We start from the raw sequence: 22,678 nt of genomic DNA, 5'->3' as shown, positions 1-22,678 counted from the left end.
GAGAATAACAACCTGAGTCTCAAGGTGGATAAGACAAAGGAGATGATTTCAGGAAGACTATGGATGGCGACATTCCACTACACATCAATAATCCTGTAGTGGAGAGAGTAAAGAGCACCAAGTTCCTTGGATCCCACTTAAGTAATGACCTATCCTGAACAAACAGCATTTCCTCATTTGTCAGGAAGGCTCAACAGCAACCACACTTCCTGAGAAGACTGAGGCAGGTAGGGCTATCGGCCACCATCCTGTCTACTTTCTATAGGAGCTCTATCAAGAGCGACCAGGCTGGCTACATCACTGTGTGGTACAGTTGCTGTAGAGCTTTGGATCAAAGGTTAATCCATAGAATCATAAGAACAGCAGAGAGGATCATTGGGGTCTGTCTCGCCTCCATTGATGTGATCTACCAGAACGTGGTCTGGAGGGCTCAAAAATCTTTAAGGACCCCTACCCATCCCACACACAGCATCTTTCAACTGCTCTGTCGGGAAAGATATACAGAAGTACCTGAGCCAGATAACACCAGGCTGAGAAACAACTTCATCTCACAGACAGTGAGACTGGTGAATGACTGATGAACTGCTCATACAATCCCTCCGAGAATATACTATTATTTAACAATTTTTATTTATTTTTATATATGCACTGCATATAAATTTCTTGTAAATATGGGTGCAATATCTTTATTTGTGTTTAAATGTTTTTACACCAAGGACCAAAGAATGCCATTTTGTCTAGTTGCATGATAATAATAAACAAACGTGAACATCTACACATACAGTACAATTATTAGGGGCCAGGACAATGGTCACAGTTATTATGTGTGAATGTAATGTAAAAAAAAAATCATTTTCATCTCGATTCCAGCAGCATTTTACATTGAATATTGTGTATAAATTCTTGAAGATCAGATAGCTGATTCTGTTTATTTAGAGCAAAAAACAAACCTTGAAGGAACTCTTTGGTTCAGTTCGCATCCATGGAGGGAAATGGACAGTTGACATTTCTGGCCAAGGCTTCACTTCATGTCTGAGAAACGAGACGGAATGCAGATAGAGAGGGAGTGGTCATGAGGAGATCAATGGACTGAGGAGGGGGTAAAGAATGGTTGAACCAGATGAGGGAATGGAGGAAGGATTGATAGAGAGAAGCAGCCAAAGGGGAAGGGCAGAGAGATTCAGGAGCAGGAAGAGAATGGCGAGATGGGAACAGTGGGGTGAGGGATATAGTCAGAGGGGCGAGAGGGTGATAAACACATGGAGAAGAGGAAATGAACTGAAATTACTGGAGTTTCAGAGAGCAATAGCCAAGAGAACTAATGGGATTTCTTTCTTTACAACAGCAAATTCCAGGCTATTGAATTGTTTCTATTTTTAGAAGTCAATGATGTAGATAACTCTAAATTGCATATTTAAGTCGACATTTCCATTTATGAAGATACACCTCACCTTCCAATTTCAATAACTTTGACCATTTTCTTCACTCGTGGAAAACGCAGTAGTATTTACAACTAACACTCAAATCTCTCATGGCTCTTTTCCTCTTTTATTTTGCAGCATTTTATGTTATGTTTCAGACTCTGGATTTAAGAAATTATCCGTATTTCAGGGACTTTTCAATGACCATGTACACCACAGTTGAGCTAATGATGGGCTTGATTGATCTTCCAGTTCCATATGACAAGCCAACTCCCAGCATTATATATGTTGGCTATGTCTTATACATGATCTTTGTGTATCTTCTGCTGTTAAATCTGTTGATCGCAATGATGGATGACACATACTGGAGAATTGCATATGAAAGAGAGGAACTGTGGAAAGTACAAGTAAGCTTTTTAAAATTCAGCTGATGAACTGTATAAAACAATTATTGAAGAAGTAGAATAGAGACCCACAAGGGAAGTGACCTAATTCAATAGGATAATTTACACTAATCATGAGACTGTGAATGTGATTATACATTAAGTGCTGTTGGATTTATCACAGGACTTGCCTTCCCTTCTTATCTTAGCCCAATGAGCCACTTCCTTAATCACATACAGGAGAGCTGCAGCACAATACTGCCTGCTGACTTTCTTAGCTAACTCTGACCATGTCTTTCACAGTCTTTCCATTTGACTTCTTCCTCACATTGCTGCAGTCAACCAGAGAGACATTATTGAACCAAAACTTTATGCTTCCACCGCTATTCCCAACTTTTCCCAAACAAATGATTATAATTAAACTCAGGTTCTGTTGTGCATCCATGCTTTTCTAATGCCAATCACTTGGGAGATGATGTGGTAATGCAGTGGTAGGGTTAAGTCGTCACTGAGAGTTGTGCAATGTTGTCATCTGATTCAGTGCATCCTTCCCTCTTACCCCAGTACATTGGAATTTAAAAGTTCAGACCATAGAGACTAAACAAGTAAAAGTAAGTGGGAATATACATTTCAATTCAAAATTTTGCCCAGAAAGTGAAAGAGGGAAGAAAACTAAATATTTTTCTTTCTTATAGATTCCAATTCCAATTAATCTCTGAAATTTTGGACCTGCAGTTTAATTTTAGGGGCCAGTCATGTTATTTGGTAGTAGTTAAGATTCATTACTTAATTAACAATCCAATTATAAGGAAATGGACAAATCTTAACTTTTGTAGATATAGAGTGGGTAAGTAACATAACTTAATAGACCACAAAATACACTTTAAACATGATGAAACATGTTACTTCAACTTTTGTGGAAGCTGGACATTTTGGACAGTAACTTACTGGTTTATTTGTGCATGGATGCACAACAGAACCTGAATTAAAATTACCATTAGTGAAATTTAATAACAGTGAAAGCTGCAATAAAGTCACGATTATTTCCACTATTTTTTTTCTTAAAGAACATTACAATGAATGATTGTGAAAAATCATGTCAGAATTTGCTTGGCAGATTTAGCATGGATAATTTCTTCAATTGCTATAGAATAAAACATCCCATGAATCAAATTTTAAATAGCTAATTCACTTCTTTTAGATTGCAGCTACAATACTACTTCTTGAGCGAAGAGTGCCAGTATTTCTAAAAATCCGTTCTGGAGTTCCTGGAAGATCACTGGGCTTTGACGATGACAAGTGGTATATTGGGTAATCCAAAAATCTACTACAGCATTTAACTTGATCATTTTCAATTTCAAATGTAAATGTTATCTATTTTTTTTATTGCAGAGTTGAAGAAATTCTGAGCGAGACTGTTGGGACAAAGGTACAAGTCCCTGCACTGGATGCACAGAAATATTCACATCATCTAGGTTGGGATGCAATTCGAAAAAATCTAGCAAAAATCATAAGTATGAGAGATTCATCTGAGTCTACGACCTTTTAGAGTTCATTTTCTTCAATGGATCATTACAAATTAGCCCAAATAGCTCTTTCTCATTTCTGTTACCTGCAATATGCAATACATTTCAAATGACAGCATATAGGTGTTATTACTGTAAACCAACATAGATGAACATAGCCATTTAAAATTCTTTTTACTCATTCAAATGACAATAGCTTTCTTTAAATAGCTTTGTTAGAATGAGAGAGAAAAAGGATGTTTGCAAGTGTGTTTAAAATTGCCAATAATGATTTCCATTTAAACCCTGAGAAATGTAAATGCTCTTTTAAAATAATATTTCATTAGACAGGTATTTACTATCAGGGATTGCTTTTGAACTCAAAGGGCAACATTACTGCAGCAACACTTCTTGCACTCCAAGAGAAGAAATGTGGAAATTCAGAACTTGTGTCCAAATTTAAATTCCAAAATTAAGTCCATGAAAGAAGGGACAGGGACTGAGATTGGGGGGGCCTCTCCTTTTTAACACCAGTTTCTTGTTTGAAAACACTTACTAAAATCCACATGTTGCATTACTGTCTGAATGCATCTATTTAAATCTGTCATTCATTGTTTGCCTTTGAACTGGTATTGTAGAGAATTGTATTTTAGAGAAGTTCTATTTTTATTGCAGATGACCTGTGATTGATAATCAAATATCAAATTGCCTCTGCTCTTTTATTCATATTTTAACTGATACAAAGGACTGAATTTTCACCTACTGATGCTCTTGGAATAAACTGGGTCAACAGAGATGAGCTGATATTTTTCAGCATCACATTTATTGGGGCTGGTTTTACCTCAGCCCTATCACATAATAGACTTATTTCATGACCAATTATCTCTGATAAGAATATGCAGGACTCACTTAGCCTTTGGTTTTAAAGGGACATTGTCAAGCTGTTGAATGGTTTCTGAAGTTGTCTATTAAGAAAAAGAGAAAAACAGGCAATGGAAAAAAAATGGCAGCATTGCCAGAGCTGCGCTGCCTCTGGTGCAAACACATGGAGAGCGGGGCCGGGGGGGGGGGTGGGTGGTAGAGACACGGTGTTCCCCTGATGGGGTCTAACCACCCAGTCTGACTGCTGTTGGCTCTGTACAGGTATTAAGCGGCCCATTAAAGGAGCCGATGGTGTTTATTTTTAAATCCTGCAAACACGGTGTCTGGGCCCGAGATTGCAGCCCCTATAATCCAGCTACAAGGGGTTGTAGATTCCAGGGAAGCAGAGGACTGGCACAGGGCACCAGAAAACAGGGAGACCCCCACCACCACCACCCCACCCCCGCCCAGTTTGAAAAGGAGAAGCAGAGATGACCTTCGGGGTGGTGATCGCAGCAGCGGACCAGCAAGGGGCTGAACAACACACAGGTGGCTTGAGGTACTGGTGACTTGAAGAGTATGGACTACAGGTGACTGCAGTCAAGGGACTCACACCAGGTTACAGACTGTTGGAGATGGACTGAAAGGGTACCAGGTATTGGAACCAGGACAAGAGAGGATGTTGAGAGTGCTGGAGGCTTCCTGATCATTTCAGAGGTCGGGCTGCTGATGGTTAGACTTAAGTCTAGGTGCTACGGAGGCTGCAGGAGTGCTGGAAGTTAATCCAAGGACACTCAATGACTCTGGCGGGACTCTCTTTTGCTTCTCTTTATCTGATTGTAATGAACGCTGAGGAATTTCTGCTGATAGCAAATATTTGTTTGCCTTAAGGTAGACCAAAGGAAATTTGTATAATATCATATTTTCTGTTTTATTACATGACAATAAAATAATCATGAATCCTGAATCTGGAAGACTGTCCTGAGAAATTTGAGTCAATTCTGAGTAAATAGTCTCCAGTTGGAGAGTAAGGGTATAATTAGATCCTTCACCCATTGCACAAGATGTTCAGCAGGAGGAGACTGTTTTTTGACTACAGAGGAGGCCAATCACCCTGAGTGCACTGTGTCATAGGACTCCAGCCTATCTTTCAGTAGCTCCGAAATATGCACTTTGATGGTGTCCGTTAACAGGTAGTTTGCACTCTGTGAATCACACTGTACCAATCAACCATAATCAGTCAGGGAATTGAATTGTGATTAATCAGCTTTAATCACCTTAAAAGTGTCAGCACAGCTTGCATGTTGCTGACCCAGATCAAAGGCAGGTACTGAGGGAGGGGTTAGAGTGCAACAACCTTTCTGGGGATATCTGGGAGGGAGGAGTCACAGGTCCAGGGGGCAGGCCAGCCCATAAAGTACATACATACATATATATACACAGTGGTAGCACCACACACACATCACAATTGGGTAGGAGAAAATGGTGGGCATAGAGAAGGGTTCAGAGAGCTCATTGCTGTATCTGACCCAACCTTGTTGGTTTTCGTGCAGTTGGATAATCATGTTGAGGAACTTTGGGGGACACCGTGAGCAGGAAAGGGCTTTGGCAAATACTAGAGCGCATCGGATGTCCCCCAAAGTTCCTCAACATGATTATCCAACTGCACGAAAACCAACAAGGTCGGGTCAGATACAGCAATGAGCTCTCTGAACCCTTCTCCATTAACAATGGCGTGAAGCAAGGCTGTGTTCTCGCACCAACCCTCTTTTCAATCTTCTTCAGCATGATGCTGAACCAAGCCATGAAAGACCCCAACAATGAAGACGCTGTTTACATCCGGTACCGCACGGATGGCAGTCTCTTCAATCTGAGGCGCCTGCAAGCTCACACCAAGAAACAAGAGAAACTTGTCCGTGAACTACTCTTTGCAGATGATGCCGCTTTAGTTGCCCATTCAGAGCCACCTCATCAGCGCTTGACGTCCTGCTTTGCGGAAACTGCCAAAATGTTTGGCCTGGAAGTCAGCCTGAAGAAAACTGAGGTCCTCCATCAGCCAGCTCCCCACCATGACTACCAGCCCCCCCACATCTCCATCGGGCACACAAAACTCAAAACGGTCAACCAGTTTACCTATCTCGGCTGCACCATTTCATCAGATGCAAGGATCGACAATGAGATAGACAACAGACTCGCCAAGGCAAATAGCGCCTTTGGAAGACTACACAAAAGAGTCTGGAAAAACAACCAACTGAAAAACCTCACAAAGATAAGCGTATACAGAGCCGTTGTCATACCCACACTCCTGTTCGGCTCCGAATCATGGGTCCTCTACCGGCACCACCTACGGCTCCTAGAACGCTTCCACCAGCGTTGTCTCCGCTCCATCCTCAACATCCATTGGAGCGCTTACACCCCTAACGTCGAAGTACTCGAGATGGCAGAGGTCGACAGCATCGAGTCCACGCTGCTGAAGATCCAGCTGCGCTGGATGGGTCACGTCTCCAGAATGGAGGACCATCGCCTTCCCAAGATCGTGTTATATGGCGAGCTCTCCACTGGCCACCGTGACAGAGGTGCACCAAAGAAAAGGTACAAGGACTGCCTAAAGAAATCTCTTGGTGCCTGCCACATTGACCACCGCCAGTGGGCTGATAACGCCTCAAACCGTGCATCTTGGCGCCTCACAGTTTGGCGGGCAGCAACCTCCTTTGAAGAAGACCGCAGAGCCCACCTCACTGACAAAAGACAAAGGAGGAAAAACCCAACACCCAACCCCAACCAACCAATTTTCCCTTGCAACCGCTGCAATCGTGTCTGCCTGTCCCGCATCGGACTTGTCAGCCACAAACGAGCCTGCAGCTGACGTGGACTTTTTACCCCCTCCATAAATCTTCGTCCGCGAAGCCAAGCCAAAGAAAAAAAGAAGTTTGACATAATGCCTTTCCCCAATTAAAAAAAAAACTACTTACCTATATGGACCATTTGCAAGAGTTAAGTAATTATGGACTGATATTCAGATTTCAGATTTATTGTCAGAGTACACATATGACATTACATACACCCTGAGATGCTTTTTCCTGTGGGCGAGGAAGAATCACTAATACCACTTATTGGTAGTGCAAAAAAAATTGTACTCAACATATGCATGTAAACGAAGAACTGTAAACATATAACGAATATAAACAAACTAACTGTGCAATGCAGAGAGAATTCTTTGTAAAATAAAGTGCACAGGTAAGAGTCCTTAAATGAGTCTCTGATTGAGTTTGTTGTTGAGGATTCTGATGGTGGAGGGGTAGCAGCTGTGCCTGAACCTGGTGGTGCGAGTCTTGTGACACCAATATCTCTTTCCTAATGGCAGCAGTGAATACAGAGCTGTGTGTGCTGGGTGGTGTGGATCTTTGATGATTGTTGCTGCTTTCCGACAGCAGTGCTCCCTGTAGATGTTTTCATTGGTGGGGACGGTTTTGCCTGTGTTGTCCGGGGCCATTTCCACCACATTTTGGAGAGATTTACACTTAGGGAAATTGGTGTCCCCATACCCAACCGTGCAGCTGGTTAGCACACTTTCCACCATACATCTGTAGAATTTACCAGGATTTCTGGTGTCATACCAAACCTCTGCAAACTTCTGAGAGAATAGTAGCACTGATGTGCTTTCTTCACGATGCTATTAATGTGTTGTGTCCAGGAAAAATCCTCCGAGATAGTGACTCCCAGGAACTTAAATTTGTTCACCCTCTCCACCTCTGATCCCCCAATGATCACTGGATTGTTTACATCTGACTTTCCAGAGATATTCAACATGGGCTGGAATATTATGTAGCCTTTTTTGTTTAGGATATCCTAGTCTTCAATGCCCATTGTCATACTGTCTTGCAATAAAGTATTCAGCACTCATTGTTGGAAGTGAAATGTGGAAGTGTTTACATGGATGGAGATGGGGACATGATCAATGCATCTTGATTCCTAACCCATTTCTCAGTCAGAACTCTTTATGTTGTCCAATGTCCCAAGGGACAAGTTATCCCCGCCACAGTTAAGATAGAGTGGACTTTAATATGTGGGGTGTGCACTCCAAAATGAAGAGCATGAAGAGCAGTGGAGTTAAAGGAAGGGGAAAGTTTTGTATTTGGACAACTTTGTTAACATAGGTACTTTAGACAATGGAGGAGTTTCAGATTTCCATTGTTTATATTCTTTAACAAAAGACATTTCTATCTGGTCTGAAGTAGTTCTGCTTTTTGAAAGATGTTTGGAACTGTAAACTAACTCCTTGCAGGGACATTGGATAAGGGATGTAAGATTGGTTTGTGGCAAAGGAGGATACAAATAAATTTCATCTGGACATATTGCCAAAGGCTACCTGAACCTTATACCTTTCCACCCATCTCCATCCAGTTTCATACTATATTGGGCTGATGGCAACTTAGCAGAAGATATATCCCACTGGTGGAGGTTCATGTTCCTGGATTCGACAAATCGGTAATATTGCAGGATGCTGAGGCTCTCACAAAATCCTCTTCCTGCTTCCCAGCTTGTGTGTTCCAGCATAATGATGTGCACTATTGACCAGCACAAGATAATGCACACTGCAATGCTTTCCAAGAGTGTTTACACTCTATGAAACATGTTTTTTTCTGCTTTCTGGTAGTTTGTTTGTTCACCTATAGATAGCTATTTAACCTATTTAATGATCAGAATGAACAAGATGGGCTTATGAGCCTGTTTCTACGCTACATGATTCTTTGACTCTATTTCTGGTGGAACTGGTTATGGTACTGCTATGGATCATTGGTCTGGAGTCTCCTAAATCTTACTGTGGTTACGAGTGAGATGAAATTTAATGGAATCTAATGTTCTCTGAATAACAGAATAGTCCAGGCTAGTATAAAAACCGTGTGTTGTTGCATCTGTGCGGTTTATAATCTTCCATTTTCCAGCCAATAAGCCAGGTAGATTCCTGAATGGTTGACTACAAAATTTTCCACTTGTTTCTGGTAGAGCCCTGGAATAATCCCAGCATCGTGAAGGTTTAATTGTCGTTATCAGAACCTGGCCACCAGGTCTAATGCACAATGGGTCTTCATCAAGGACGCTACAAAGCTCTGCCAGCACCTGCTGTGATAGCCTAATCCTTCTGATATCCCAACATGTCCTAAAGCTGAGCCACTCCCTGCATACTCTGTGTGCTGGTGTGACAGAATATAGATGTGTTTTTGGGAGATAAATTGGGGCAGGTTTGTTAGTGTAGGTCACATACAAACACTTTCAAACAGATCTTCTATAAAATACTGGAGCTCTGCTAATGCTAGACATGTTAGCCCCAGAACCTTTGCAGAAGCATTGGAGAGTGCCCAAGAGACTTCACTAATTGATTGTTGTTTACAAAAAGGCAAAAGATGAAAGAACTTGTTGGAGCCACAGTTTGTCTGGAGTGGAACTTGTTCTAGGAGGGTCATGTTGTTTTGCAAGCAGAGAGAGTCAAACAGGCTTTGACTCACAGAGAGAGAGAGAGAGAGACAGAGATAGAGATCAGTTCTATAGTTTTACAGTCAGCAGCAGGAACTGGGACTGGAGCAGGACAAGCTGGCAAGCTTGTGGAAAACCCCATTTGGAAGAAAGGTTGTGAGTGCCAGTTCAGACTGGTCAAAGCCCTTGTGGTTCATGTAAGAGGAGAGGACGAGCTGTCTAATATTTCACTTGGAATAAGAGAAACTGAAAGGCACTCTGTGGTGACCTGAAAGAAAGAGGTTATCATCTGGAGAACCCTGAGGGGCAAGTTTCATCAGCAAGACACTGAAGTGGCTGATGGAAGTAAATCAGTTGTGGGTGTCCTGGAACAACAAATCTCTCTCTGAAAACTGACAAGAACTTTCCTGAGTGGTAACCATTTACCTTTCAAGCACCAAAGCCTGGTGAATTTTATAAATGTTAAATTCTGTGCACAGTATAAGAATTGACTGCAACCAGTGAACTTGGAAGAATGAGAAGTGAGATTGGACTGTGATCCAAATAACTTTTTTGAACTAGAAGGGGGTTAAGTTAGGTTAGTTAAGCCAATAATGATAAGTTAAAGTGTGATTCTGTTTCATGTTTAAAGATAATTAAAAGCAACTTTTGTTTAAGTAACCATTTGTCTTGGCGAATACCTATTGCTGCTCGGTTTTGGGTTCCTCTGGGCTCGTAACACTGGGTATATCCTATCAAGCGGAACCTCTGCAATGAGCCTTTCTCTTGGATGTAATAAGCAACTTGCTGCTGTCCATGAGCCTCCTGTTATTGTACATGTTTTTTTTCATCTTTACAGCATTCCAGCATGAGGTGCAGCCATTTTGAAGTTTTTGCAATTGCTTGCTAATTGCAGTAAATACTGTTCAAATTCACACATGCTGAAATTATACAGTACAAGGCTATATGATTAAAATATTCTCCGGTCTTATAAAGAAAAAAAAAAGAACTTTTACAATGTAAAGAAATTAATCTGCTCATTGCAAAGCCTCATCTCATATACCTCTGTTTCCACTATGGTTTCACCAGAGAATTTTAAAAAATTCAAGAAACATGTATGCCAGGAGTCACATTCAAAACCATCAGTTAGTCATTCTAGCTGTGTGTTTAACATATTTAAATGACCATCCTAATTCTTTCAAATTGATAGGGTTAAATTCAGAAGCAATTGTTTATCAGTGGGTCTGTCTCCATTGCTTTACCATTTTAAGTTCCTGCCTACTTTAAGCTTTACTACTCTCAGCATATTAAGAATGTCCAGTCTAAACTCTTTGGGGAATATATTTGGCTTAGTGTGAGAGTTTTAAGGTAGTCCATAAATTAACAGAGATCAAATAAGCCTGAAAATTGAAATGGTTGAGGTTCCTAGAATAATGTTGTCCAGATATTATTTAATGCTCTTTTGTGATGGCAATGCTTGGATAATCTTTCACATTGTTAGAAAGATGCCAGCACTTAATAAAATCTGTTTTCTGCTCATTGTTGGTCATTAATGTGCATGTTTTAATTACATTCATGTTTAATGGTGTGTAATCAATCTTAACTGTTGTGAGCAAATGATATGCTGATCTCATATGGTATAATAGAGTAATAAAACCAGGAATGTTTGTGATTAGATTTGGCTTCGTATCAAATATCTGATGTACTTTTAACATGGAATAAAGATTGTATTTTTCTGTTTACCTGAAACTAGCTGTTCCTTTGATTTAAATACTAAACTTCTTTTAAATTGTTATAGTTTGGAAGCATATTAAGTCAAATATATTTTCTAAAAACGATCAAATGTAAATATACTTATATATGGTTATTTATTTCTTGTTCACCTTGAGAGAAGCACTTTCCATTTTAAGCCCCTAGATTCAACACAAAAGGTCCAACCTCATTTGATCACAGTATCATGTAAAGTTGTGTTGTAAAGATATTGTAGAGCAGGTCCTGAGGAGTAGGAAGGAGCCAAGACAGAGTGTATGGAGAATATTAATGTTAATTATACAGAACCAATCCTCAATCAGAAAATAACTCAGTATTGGATTTTTTCACTACAAAGATCACTTTTCAGACATCTAAGAGATTTAATAAGTTCCAGCACCTTTCATAACGTTGTTCCAATAAGGAGATAGTGAGAGGAGGTTTTGCAACATCCACTTCAAGATAAATGGGGTTAGAAATCAGAACGTGATGTAAATTGCAAATAAAAAATCAATGACAGAGGAAGATCAGAGACATTGTGAATTTGACAGATGACAACTTACTGCTCGCTCCTGCTTCTGTCCGACATGTGTTATACACATTGAGAATAACCACAGTCTAATTTCTGAAACAACATTCCGCCTTACTTTATTTTTGCCACATAAAGAACACTCCATGACTGGCTGAGTTTCTGCAGCATTTTTGTTTAAACTACAATCACACGTCTACAGACTTTCTTGTTTAATTCCATCCTATGTAGTGCATCTGAAATGGCTACCCTGACAGATTATTTCATGAGCTTATTCTTGGTCTCAGAGGTGAGTCTGAGATGATTCCAGAAACATAATTTAATTTGGCTAATACTTCAATTGCTCCTGCATTCTTGAAAGTGATGTCTTTATTAAACACATAACTGAAGATGATCAGTCTCAGAAACCCATTGCAATGTAAATGAGAGTAAAATTCCTATATATGTATATATATCTACTCCATTTATCCTCTGGCCCTTTTACATTCTGCTATCTTTTAGTTGGGAGAATAGAGCTGGTTCTTGCATTGGAGACAGAGGTTAGAAATACTGTTCAACTGTGGAAAATCATTGTTATATATGATTGTCTTGTTGTACGACACTACCAATAACCACAGAGACAAGCTAAAGAAACGATAGGCTTTAATACACAGAAGAACCTTGCTGGTCCAAATCCCAGGATAGGAAAGATGGCTCGACCTTTATGGCCCAGGACCACTGGGGAGGAGTCATAGGGTATGAGTCATCTGTGGATGGGCCAGCTCCATATACACAACCGACAATGATAACTATCTACAATGGAGGAAACATATCACCACATTTGTCAAGCACACCTATTGACTGGCTGTACCTGTGGCCTCCCCAACCAACAAAGGTATAAAGGTGACTGTTTCACAGCCCCCTGCAGCTCAGTGCAGGACAACTGAACAGTTTGGATGTACTGATTTTAAAGGACCCCTGCCCTCCATTAACCACAAATTCTATTTTCTGAACATCATCAATGAATACTCCGGTTTTCCATTTGCCATCCCCTGCTTTGACATGACTGCTGCCACAGTCATCAAGGCCCTGCACAGCCTTTCACTCGGTTTGGCCTCTCAGTTGTATCCACAGTGACTGGGGGGCCATCTTTTATGAGTGATGAGCTGCGCCAGTACCTCTTGGCCAGAGGCATTGCCAGAAGCAGGACCACGAGTTAAATCCTTGGGGTAATGGGCAAGTGGAGAGGGAGAACACTGCAGTTTGGAAGGCCCTCCTCCTAGCCTTGCAGTCTAAGGGCCTTCCAATCTCCCAATCTGGCAAGAGGCAGAGGCACTCCACTCTATCATGTCCCTGCTATGTATGGCCACAAATGCCACACCTCATGAACATATGATTTTCTTACCCAGAAAATCTGTGACTGGAACCACACTACCCAGGGCCTATCCTACTCGGGAAGCCTGTGAGGATCCGTATGTCTGATCCTCTGGTCGAAAAGGTCCATCTCTTCCATGCCAACCCTCAATATGCCTACGTGGCATACCCTGATGAGCACAAAGACACCATCTCTGTCAGGGACGACTCCCTCTGGGGCCCTGGAGACCACAGCTGTTCCCCCCACACTCCACTCATGTGGAACACACACAATGCATCTGACCCCTAGAATCCTGCCTCTGTCCCAAGAGAGATTACTCCGGACTCATTGGTGCCTACCCACCAGCAGAACACTGATGGTTATGTACAGGCATCTGAAACCATCCAGGACCTTGCCACAGCACTGCAGCCACAACTGGTGCTACGACAGTCCCAGCAAATGACCAGACCATCTGAAATGCTGAATTTGTGACTTTGAATTGTAACCTTGCAAGTTCCACTTCACCCCGCTGGACTATTTTTAAAAATAAAGGGTGAATGTGGTAAACCATTGTTATGTATAATTGTCTGGTCAGGCATAGCTATTGGCCGGTTGTACTTGTGGCCCCTCCCTAAAGACTCCTATATGAAGGTGAATGTTCTACAGCCCCTGCAGCTCAGTGTAGGACAGTCGAACAGTATGGATGTGCTTGTGTTCTTAAGTGAATAAAAGCCCATTGGTTTCTCTACCATAGTTTTTTGAGTAATTGATGGTGCATCAACAACAAATAATCAAAGTTATTCAAGAAACAACTTTCCACCTGTATGCCTTGCATATAGGTTTAACGTCTACAGTATTTCTTATAAAAACACAAAAATGCTGGAGGAACTCAGCAGCTCCTGCAGTGTGCATAGGCAGTAAAGATGTATAATGAACGTTTTGGGCCTAAACCCTTCTTCATGTAATTGTTGTGTTTTTACTAAAATCACAGCGTCTACAGACTTTTGTATTTTACCATATTTATTTCTCCCTCATTCTTAGGCAGAGCCTCGGAGTGGAGGATGACTTGCTTGCACTGTAGTTCCATGAGTTTTGAGCAAGCTGATAAGGCCAGTGAGGGATTCTGCCCAGGAGAAGCAGGAGATACAGGGTCGCATGCGAGGTTTGGAAGGTAGTGCACTCTTTCCACTTTTTATATTGGCTTCCTCTGATGAATGTGCCATTGTAAAGAGTCTGCTCCATTCTGAGCAGTCAAGGGCCAGGGATTCCCACAAATCAGTGGAGACGGTGCATCTTTTTAAAGAGTCTTTGAACATCAGGTTTTGGAGCTTGTTGCCACCTATGCAAATGATGTAGTCTATTACCATGGTCCATCAACCAGAGTTAACTGAGTGTAATTGGGATTTCTGGAGTTGGGTTTTGGTCTAGAAGAGGGCACTGATTTTTTCCCACTTATACTTCCAAAGAATTTTGAGGATTTTACAGAGACAACATTAGTGGAATTTCCCCAGAGGTTTGAAGTCCCGAATGTCACAGAAGCATTTTGGAGGGCATTGATCATTGCTGCTTGAAGACCATGGTCTTTGCATTGGTGTCAACGTCTTAATCTTCAAGCATTATTTTTCTCTCTGTGTGTGTGTGTGTGTGTGTGTGTGTGTGTGTGTGTGAACATGCATTTGTATGTGATTACCTGAAGTAAATTGCTGCAACATTTACCTGCTCCATTGACCTCTGCACTTGCTTTGCTATCAGCTGCGCAAACAGATACTTACACATTGACATCAATGCTTTGAGTGAGACACAATATGTGGGAGATAGCTACCTCTAAAAACATGTCCACTGATAAACAAGGCTTCGGATGTAAATGGTGAAACAGCTGAAATCCTAAATCCCAGTGGAGAGGAATCTCAGCCATAAAATCTGCAAAGGGATGCATGAAAAGAACAAAATATAGCATCAGACATTTTATGAATCAAAAGGAAAAAATATTTATGTAACCCTCAGGATAAGCTGTTCATTTTTAAGGCTATTGAAAGCCCATACCACCACATATGGAAGTGCATCAAAAACACCTGCAATGTGGTCAGATCGACATTGCTTCTTTGAATCCCATGATTAATTTGAATGATTATACTGGACAGCAAACATCTTGCTTCTTGAACACTTTTGGTTCTATTTTTATGGATTTTGGGCTGCTGATCACAAAAATCACCTTAAAAATTTCCTACAGGTACCGTTTTTTAGATATAACCTATTTTTGTGATTATGAACCATGAAGAGCAATATTTTCTGCATTTGCACTTGGACTTCTTCCCTGCTGACCTTGGTGCAGTCAGTGATGAACATGGTGAAAGGTTTCACCAGAGCATTGTGACCATGGAAAAGAGGTATCAGGGCAACTGGAATCCATCAATATTAGCCAACTATTGCTGTAAAGACACTGACATGAGAGGCATCAGATGCTGAGTACAAACAAAAATCAGTAGTAAAACATTTTTAGGTCAGTTGAACTAATGCCATAATTATGTGATTAAACATGCTCAATTCAATAAAAGTTAATTTAATGTTTCTCCAGATTTTTACATGAAACAGCAAATCTGAAATCATCTTTGTATTTAGCTTGAATAATCCCCAATTTTATTTTCAGGAAAAAAATTGTTCTCCAGTTTTATTACAGCTTTTGAAATTAAAATTAGATATTATTGAGATCAACGTGTTTGAGGAAAACTTACAAACTGTCCAACTTAAATGATAAGAGCTTAGGTCATGAAAGGAAAGCTCAACAAATAAAACCCTCAAATATTATAGGGAACTTTGCTGTTTTCCATATCCTAAAGAACCACAGTCATATGGTACAGTCTAAATTGGGAAGAAGATATTATCAGTAACGTTAAGGAGGTCCTTAACTCTCAGACAAAATACTGGGCTGTATGTCAAAGGCCTTATTGACTTGTGGTTGTCAACATTTTGGACACTGTGAAAGCTGAAGAGACTTCTGATTTTGTCATTATTCTGCGATGTTTAGTTGCAATTCCATTGCTAGGAAAAATAACAGGAAGTATATGAACATGTGTGAAATGAATCTGCAGGCAGTGCCAAGGTTTCTTTTCATTGTCATACAATTACATTGATGAAAAGAAGTCACTATTAGCCTGTTGACATTCATCTCTTCCCGTGGCGATCCAATATTTACGATCACAATCACCTACATTATTTGGCCAGCCACCATTCTCATTAGAGAATTTGTTCTTTCACATTCAATGGATGCAGGCTGTTGCTGTATGCCTTCTGCTGCACTGGTACTAGTTGTTCCTATATTTCCAGCTTCAGTCATTGCAGCACCATCACCATGAACATCAAGATATTCTATCAACTTACATGCTTTTGATATCGCTAGTTGGTCTCTTCTTTCTTTTTCTTTTTATGTTTTGCACTTCCAGAAGTATAATTACATCCAATATCTCATTGCTATCTGCAGCACTCAGCTCCGCCAACATGTAAATGAACGAAACCAGCCAATTGACTGAGGGCCTGAGATGAGGATTATTTGCAAACTGTGCAGCTTGCAGCGGCTGTGAGATACAACACACCCACAGTCTGTGTTCATAACCCTGAATAAAGGTGATAACAGGCTAAAATTGCTAACTTTATCTATGTGCACAAAGATCAGAACAAAAGTGTTTAAGTTCATAATTTATAGTAGTCATAAAGGTAGGGGCCCTTTAAAATGCAGGGCCCATAGCATATGTTACATTTGCTACTATGCTTCAATCATCTCCATACTGCCACCAGAACCCTGACAGATTAAATATCCTGGCAGCGGTTTTCATGCCTGAATGCTTTTAGCAACTTCTTTTCGATGAGCAAAGCAACACTTTGGAAAAGTACCTTCAGGACAGTGAGGGGCATAATGGATAATGAGAAGGGCTTCAGTACTTGCTTGTATCTAGATCTTCTTCCAACAGTTCAGTAAAGAATATTTCAGCAAAAGAAGTTAAACAAGTAATTCTGCAAATGCTGTGATTGTAGTTTGCACAAAATGCTGGACAAACTCACCAAATCAGGCAGCATTCTTTATGCCGCAAAGATAAAGATGCATAGCCTACATTTTGGGCCTGAGTCCTTCATCAAGGTATTAGCAAAAATCAGGTAGATGCCTGATGCATCATCAATTACTCGAAAGACTGTTGTTGAGATATCAATAGGCTTTTATTCACTTAAGAACAACAGCACATCCATACTGCTTGACTGTCCTGCACTGAGGAAGGAGCTGTGGAGCAGCCACATTTATACAGGAGCCTGTGGGGAGGGGCCACAGGTACAATCAGCCAATAGATGTGCCTGGCCAGACAATTATACACAACAGTGGTTTACCATGGTGCCTGATTAAAATGGTGGAGGAAGGGGCAATGACAGGAGCACAGGCCCACAGACAAGAGGTCATAGGTGGACATGGCTGGGAGAGCAGTAGAGAAAAAGCTGAGGTGATAGGGGAAAGGGGATAGCTCTCTGAATGAGGGGCCTAATGGAAACTAGAGAAGCCGATATTAATGCCATCCAGTGGCCAGGCGGAATATTAGGTGTTGTAATTAGATGTTGAAATTGCAACCTTGGTACCTATTCCTGTGATTGCAGGAAGTGTTACACTTGCGCCCACACCTCCTCCCTCACTACCATTTGGAATCCCAAACATGAATCTGCGGGTTAATTAATGCATCTGTTGCTCCCTTTGTGGCCCTCTCTACATCAGAGAGACTGGACGCAGAGTGGGATATCATTTCGTTGAGCTCTGTCCACAGCAATGGCAAAGGACTCCCACTTCAATTCTGCACCAACTCCCATGGTTTCATGCTCTGCCATGCAGAGGGTACCCATAAATTGGAGGAGTTACACTCAGTATTACATGTGGGCATTAACATTAACATCGACATCTCCAGTTTCTCCACTCTTCACTCTCCTGTCTCCCTCTCTTCCCCATCCCTGTCTCCATTCCTCCATCTCTCCATCCCCTTCCCTCTCCATTCAGAGATCTATCCCCTCCCTCATCACATCATATTTTTTCTCATGCCCTTCCTCCCATATCCACCTATTGTTCCTCCCCCTGCCCCCTCCCACTATTTTATTCAGGTGCCTGCCTGCTTATTGCTCATACCTTGATGAGGGGCTCAGCCCGATCATTGGTTATGAATCTTTATATAAAGAATGCTGCGTGACTTGATGTCTCTAGCATTTTTGTGAAAGCTTCAACAAGTGAAACCTGCTCATCATTTCTCTTTGAGATGTACAGATGAGATGTACATATCCCTTCCCCCCAAAAACATCTTATGTAGTCTCACAGGCGGTGAGCCACACATTTAGAGGAAAGGATTTATACACTTTTCTGACTATAATAAAAAACTTTCAATCTTTTTCTTGTCACAATGACAAACCCAGCATCCATACATCCAAAAACCCCTCCTTACCCTGTTAATTCGACCTTTATTATAACCGAAAACAGAAAATGCTGGATCTATTGGGAGGAAACCAGAGATCAATATTTTGAATTAATGACCCTAAGACATTTTTGTTATAATTTGTATTGGCTAAATAAATTAGCTCACGAATATATATTTTGAATGCTGCATTATTATTTCCAATTTCCAAGACAATATTCATTAAATGAATTTAAATATGCCTTGTTTAGGTGCACCCAGTGCAAACTTTTAATATTATCAGGGAAAAACATGAGCAGACGCCCATATGTTAATGATTCCTAAAGGGAGGCCGAGGGCATGTTCCTGTTCCACATTGCACTTGCCACAAATGTCTTAATTCAGAGAAAACTCACACCGAATTTTGATCATTAGTGAAATATTTTGGGCAGATAATTCTTCAACGGCTCAGTTATGGTAAATACTACACAGCCTTTTCTATTTGTGTCATAATAAAAAGTCAAGAGAATAAAACAGTGCAGTATTTACAGCAGTTCTGTTGATAGTAAAACTGAGGCCAGACAGGCAATTCTGCAGCTGCAGTGGCTCACGCTTCTGTCTCTCTTTATCCGAGTTCTGCTGGTGATGGTAAATAATCTCCCTGCAGCCCATTGGCAATCTCATTGCCACACCTTCAAAGTTATGTAAAATTAGTGTTACTGAGGGATGTCATGAATATCCCACATTTTAGATCTCTGAGTCATGGAGATGTTCAATGCAGAAATAAGTTATTCAGCCCACATCATCCATGCCTCATTTTTACACTCCTGAACTAATCCCCTTTTCCTGCATGGGGAGAAATTTCCTCAATCCCATGCTCATTTAAGGGCCTAAGTGTCTCTTAAATGCAGTAGCTGTGTCTGATTCCACCCTCTCTCCTGCTTTTCAGATATCAATCACTCTCTTTGTAAAATAAAATTTAACTAATAGTTTTTAAAAGTGCATATTTTTACTTTAATTACTTATTTATCTGTTAAGCTATGCTTGCAACTTCTTAAAATGTAAAAGGACTGAATGATAGAATATCTTGGACCCCTGTTTTTTTATTGTCCATGATGCTGGAGGCAAATCTACAAACACTCAGAGACTCTGGGGGGAACTCTCTTTTGCTTCTCTTTCTTTGACTTTAAGAGGCGTTTCAGGCAATTTCTGCCAATGGCAAATCTGTCTGCCTTACACCAGACAAAAGCAAATTCCGTGTAATATTGCACTGTTGTTATTACATGACAATAAAGGAAACGTGAATCTTGATCCCCTTTACTGAGGTGCAAAGGACAGGAAAAAGAGGATGGAATTCTACGATGTTGCTTCTTTCAAAAGGTACATAAGAACAAAAGAAACAGGAGCAGGAGTTGGCCATCCGGCTTGTCGAGCCTATTCCGCCATTCAATAAGATCATGGGTGACCTTATCATTGACTCAACTCCACCTACCTGCCTTTTGCCCATATCCATTTTTATATAAAAATCTACCTACTTCAACCTGAATTATGTTTAATGAAGTAGCCTCAACAGCTTCCCTGGGTAGAGAATTCCACAGGTTCACTGCTCTATGGGAAAAACAGTTTTTTCTCTTCTCCATCTTAAATCTACTCCCTTGAATCTTGAGGCTGTATCGCCTAGTTCTGGTTCTAATTTAGTCTCTCCTTGTAGGTCAACCCCCTCATCTCCGGAATTAACCTTGTGAACCTCCTCTGGACTGTCTCCAAGGCCAGTATATCCTTCCTCAAGTATGGAGACCAGAACTGCACACAGTATTCCAGATGCATCTCACCAGTATCTTGTATAGTTACATCATGACCTCCCTGCTCTTGAATTCAATTCCTCTAGCGATGAAGGCCAACATTCCATTTGCCTACTTAATAACCAGTTGTACCTGCAACCCAACTTTTTGTGATTCATGCACAAGCACTCCCAAGGCCTTATGCACTACAGCATAGTGCATTTTGTCACCATTTAAATAATCATCTGCTCTTTTATTTTTCTTACCAAAGTGGATGACCTCGCATTTACTAATGTTGCACTCTATCTGCCAGACCTTTGCCCACTCACCTAACTTAACTACATCCTTCTGCAGCTTCTCCACACTCTCTGTACAATTTGCTGTTCTACTCAGTTTAGTATCATCCACAAACTTGGCTACACTACACTCTGTCCCCTCTTCCAAGTCATCAGTGTAAATGGTGAACAGCTGCGGGCTCAGCACAGACCCCTGCGGCACCCACTTACCACTGTCTGCCAATCAGAAAAACACCCATTTATCCGACTCGCTGCCTTCTGTCAGTTAACCATGCCAATATACTTCCCCTGATTCCATTCATCTGTATCTTTTTGATAAGTCTCTTGTGTGGCACCTTATCAAACGCCTTCTGGAAATCCAAATACACAACATCAATTTGTTCCCCACTATCAACCACATCCATTATATCCTCAAGGACCTCCAGCAAGTTGGAGAAACAAGAAATATCCTTTCTGAATCCATGCTGCATCTGCCTGATGGAACCCCTTCATTCTAAATGTCTCGCTATTTCATCCTTAATGACAGCTTCAAGCATTTTCCCAACTTCAGACGTTAAGCTAACTGGCTGATAGTTACCCATCTTCTGCCTTCATCCCTTTTTAAAATATGGCATGACATTTCCTGTCTTCCAATCTGCTTGGGCCTGCCCAGGATCCAGAGAATTCTGGTAAATGACTACCAACGCATCAACTATAACTCCCGCCATTTCTTTCAGTACCCTGGGATGCATCCCATCAGGACCAGGGGATTTGTCTGCTTTCAATCCCATTAGTTTGATCATCACTATCTCTTTTGTAACAATTATTTTATCAAGGCCCTCACCTCCCTTCACATCCCTTTGGCATACTAGACGTGTCTTCCACAGTGAAGACTGACACAAAATATTTGTTTAATGCCTCGGCCATTTCTTCATTACTCAATGTCAATCTCCCTTTCTCATCTTCCAAGGTACCAGAATTTGTGCAGGCTTTCTCTTTAAGACAGTTTTGGGCCTGTTACTACAATTCACATGAAAATGAACTGTGGGAATTGTTTCAGTACCATTCAAATTTGAAAGGCTATCTGCAGGGTCTTATCAATGCTGATGGTAGAGTCTTCTCTTGAAACATGATGGAATCCCATAGAATTGACATTATAACTCTAACAAGCAGAAGTACCTCAAGGTCACCTTGTTTGTTTTTTCTGTGTTGTGCACAATTCCTGTCTGGATCAGTTTCATCAACCTCTTGCCTTGCCCACGTGCATATTTTGTTGAATTTCTATAAAGATCCAAATTAAATCCTATTCACAGTGTTAGCTAGGTGGCAGTCTTTGCCTTAACTAACATGGACCTATATTTAGCATGTAAGTTACCTTAACTGTTTCTTAAGTTTTAGTTACATTTCTTCGACTTCATCAATTGTGCAAAAAGTACTGCACAATTTTCTTGAAGAATTTCAAAACTGAAGAAATTGATCATTGTTTGTGATTCCTAAATGCACGTGAAAATTGTACTAATTTGTGTACATTTATCAAACACTCTTCCAATTTTAGAGTCTGGCCTTAGTATTCAGGACCTGTTTGAGGACATAAATGCTGAAATTGGGTTCATGGATTTCACACAATTCTTACATCATGAATGAGCTTCAAGTTCACAACAGTCAAGGGTTGGCAGGTAAACAAATAGGAGCAGGAAATCACTTAATGACTTGTAGTAGTGGTTGTATCATCATGGGGTTTTAAAAAAACGTCCAGTGCCTCACAATGAGCTGAAGGTTCTTAATACTATCCTAACAGCAAATGTTTTAAACTTCCATCACAATAGGTGCCCCTCACCCCAGCTCCTACTCACTTTCACATTGTTGTAGTTATTGTGCAACCATGAAAATGTACTTCTAAGCTACTTGTGAATGCAGACATAACATGTATATGTATAGGTCAGCACAAAATTGTGGGCCAAAGGGCCTGTACTGTG

At 40.8% G+C, this 22,678-nt stretch overlaps 1 protein-coding gene and 1 long non-coding RNA gene across 4 annotated transcripts in view; one reads left to right on the top strand and one right to left on the bottom strand.

Annotated features, from left to right (window-relative positions):
• LOC138742448 (transient receptor potential cation channel subfamily V member 6-like) overlaps positions 1-4,356 on the top strand; it is a 31,526-nt gene extending 27,170 nt beyond the window's left edge. Inside the window, exons 12-14 of the mRNA XM_069896865.1 lie at positions 1,560-1,828; positions 3,006-3,115; positions 3,197-4,356. Of these exons, the coding sequence (XP_069752966.1) occupies positions 1,560-1,828; positions 3,006-3,115; positions 3,197-3,353 (536 nt within the window). The 3' untranslated portion in view covers positions 3,354-4,356. The remainder of the gene's footprint in view (positions 1-1,559; positions 1,829-3,005; positions 3,116-3,196) is intronic.
• The window catches only part of LOC138742449 (uncharacterized), a 44,741-nt gene continuing 22,778 nt past the window's right edge, over positions 716-22,678 (bottom strand). For 2 of the 3 annotated variants that reach the window (XR_011344188.1, XR_011344187.1), the window contains exons 3-4: positions 15,058-15,155; positions 716-1,813 (exon numbers count right to left, since the gene is read on the bottom strand). This is a non-coding gene — a long non-coding RNA (uncharacterized lncRNA). Of the gene's footprint in view, positions 1,814-15,057; positions 15,156-18,697; positions 18,745-22,678 lie in introns of all 3 variants that reach the window. The other variant, XR_011344189.1, reaches the window with a different exon arrangement.

This window comes from Narcine bancroftii, chromosome 9, assembly GCF_036971445.1.
Source record: "Narcine bancroftii isolate sNarBan1 chromosome 9, sNarBan1.hap1, whole genome shotgun sequence".
Taxonomy (NCBI): domain Eukaryota; kingdom Metazoa; phylum Chordata; class Chondrichthyes; order Torpediniformes; family Narcinidae; genus Narcine; species Narcine bancroftii.
Note: the sequence above shows the minus strand (reverse complement) of the source record. Positions and strands in the feature narration are given on the sequence as shown.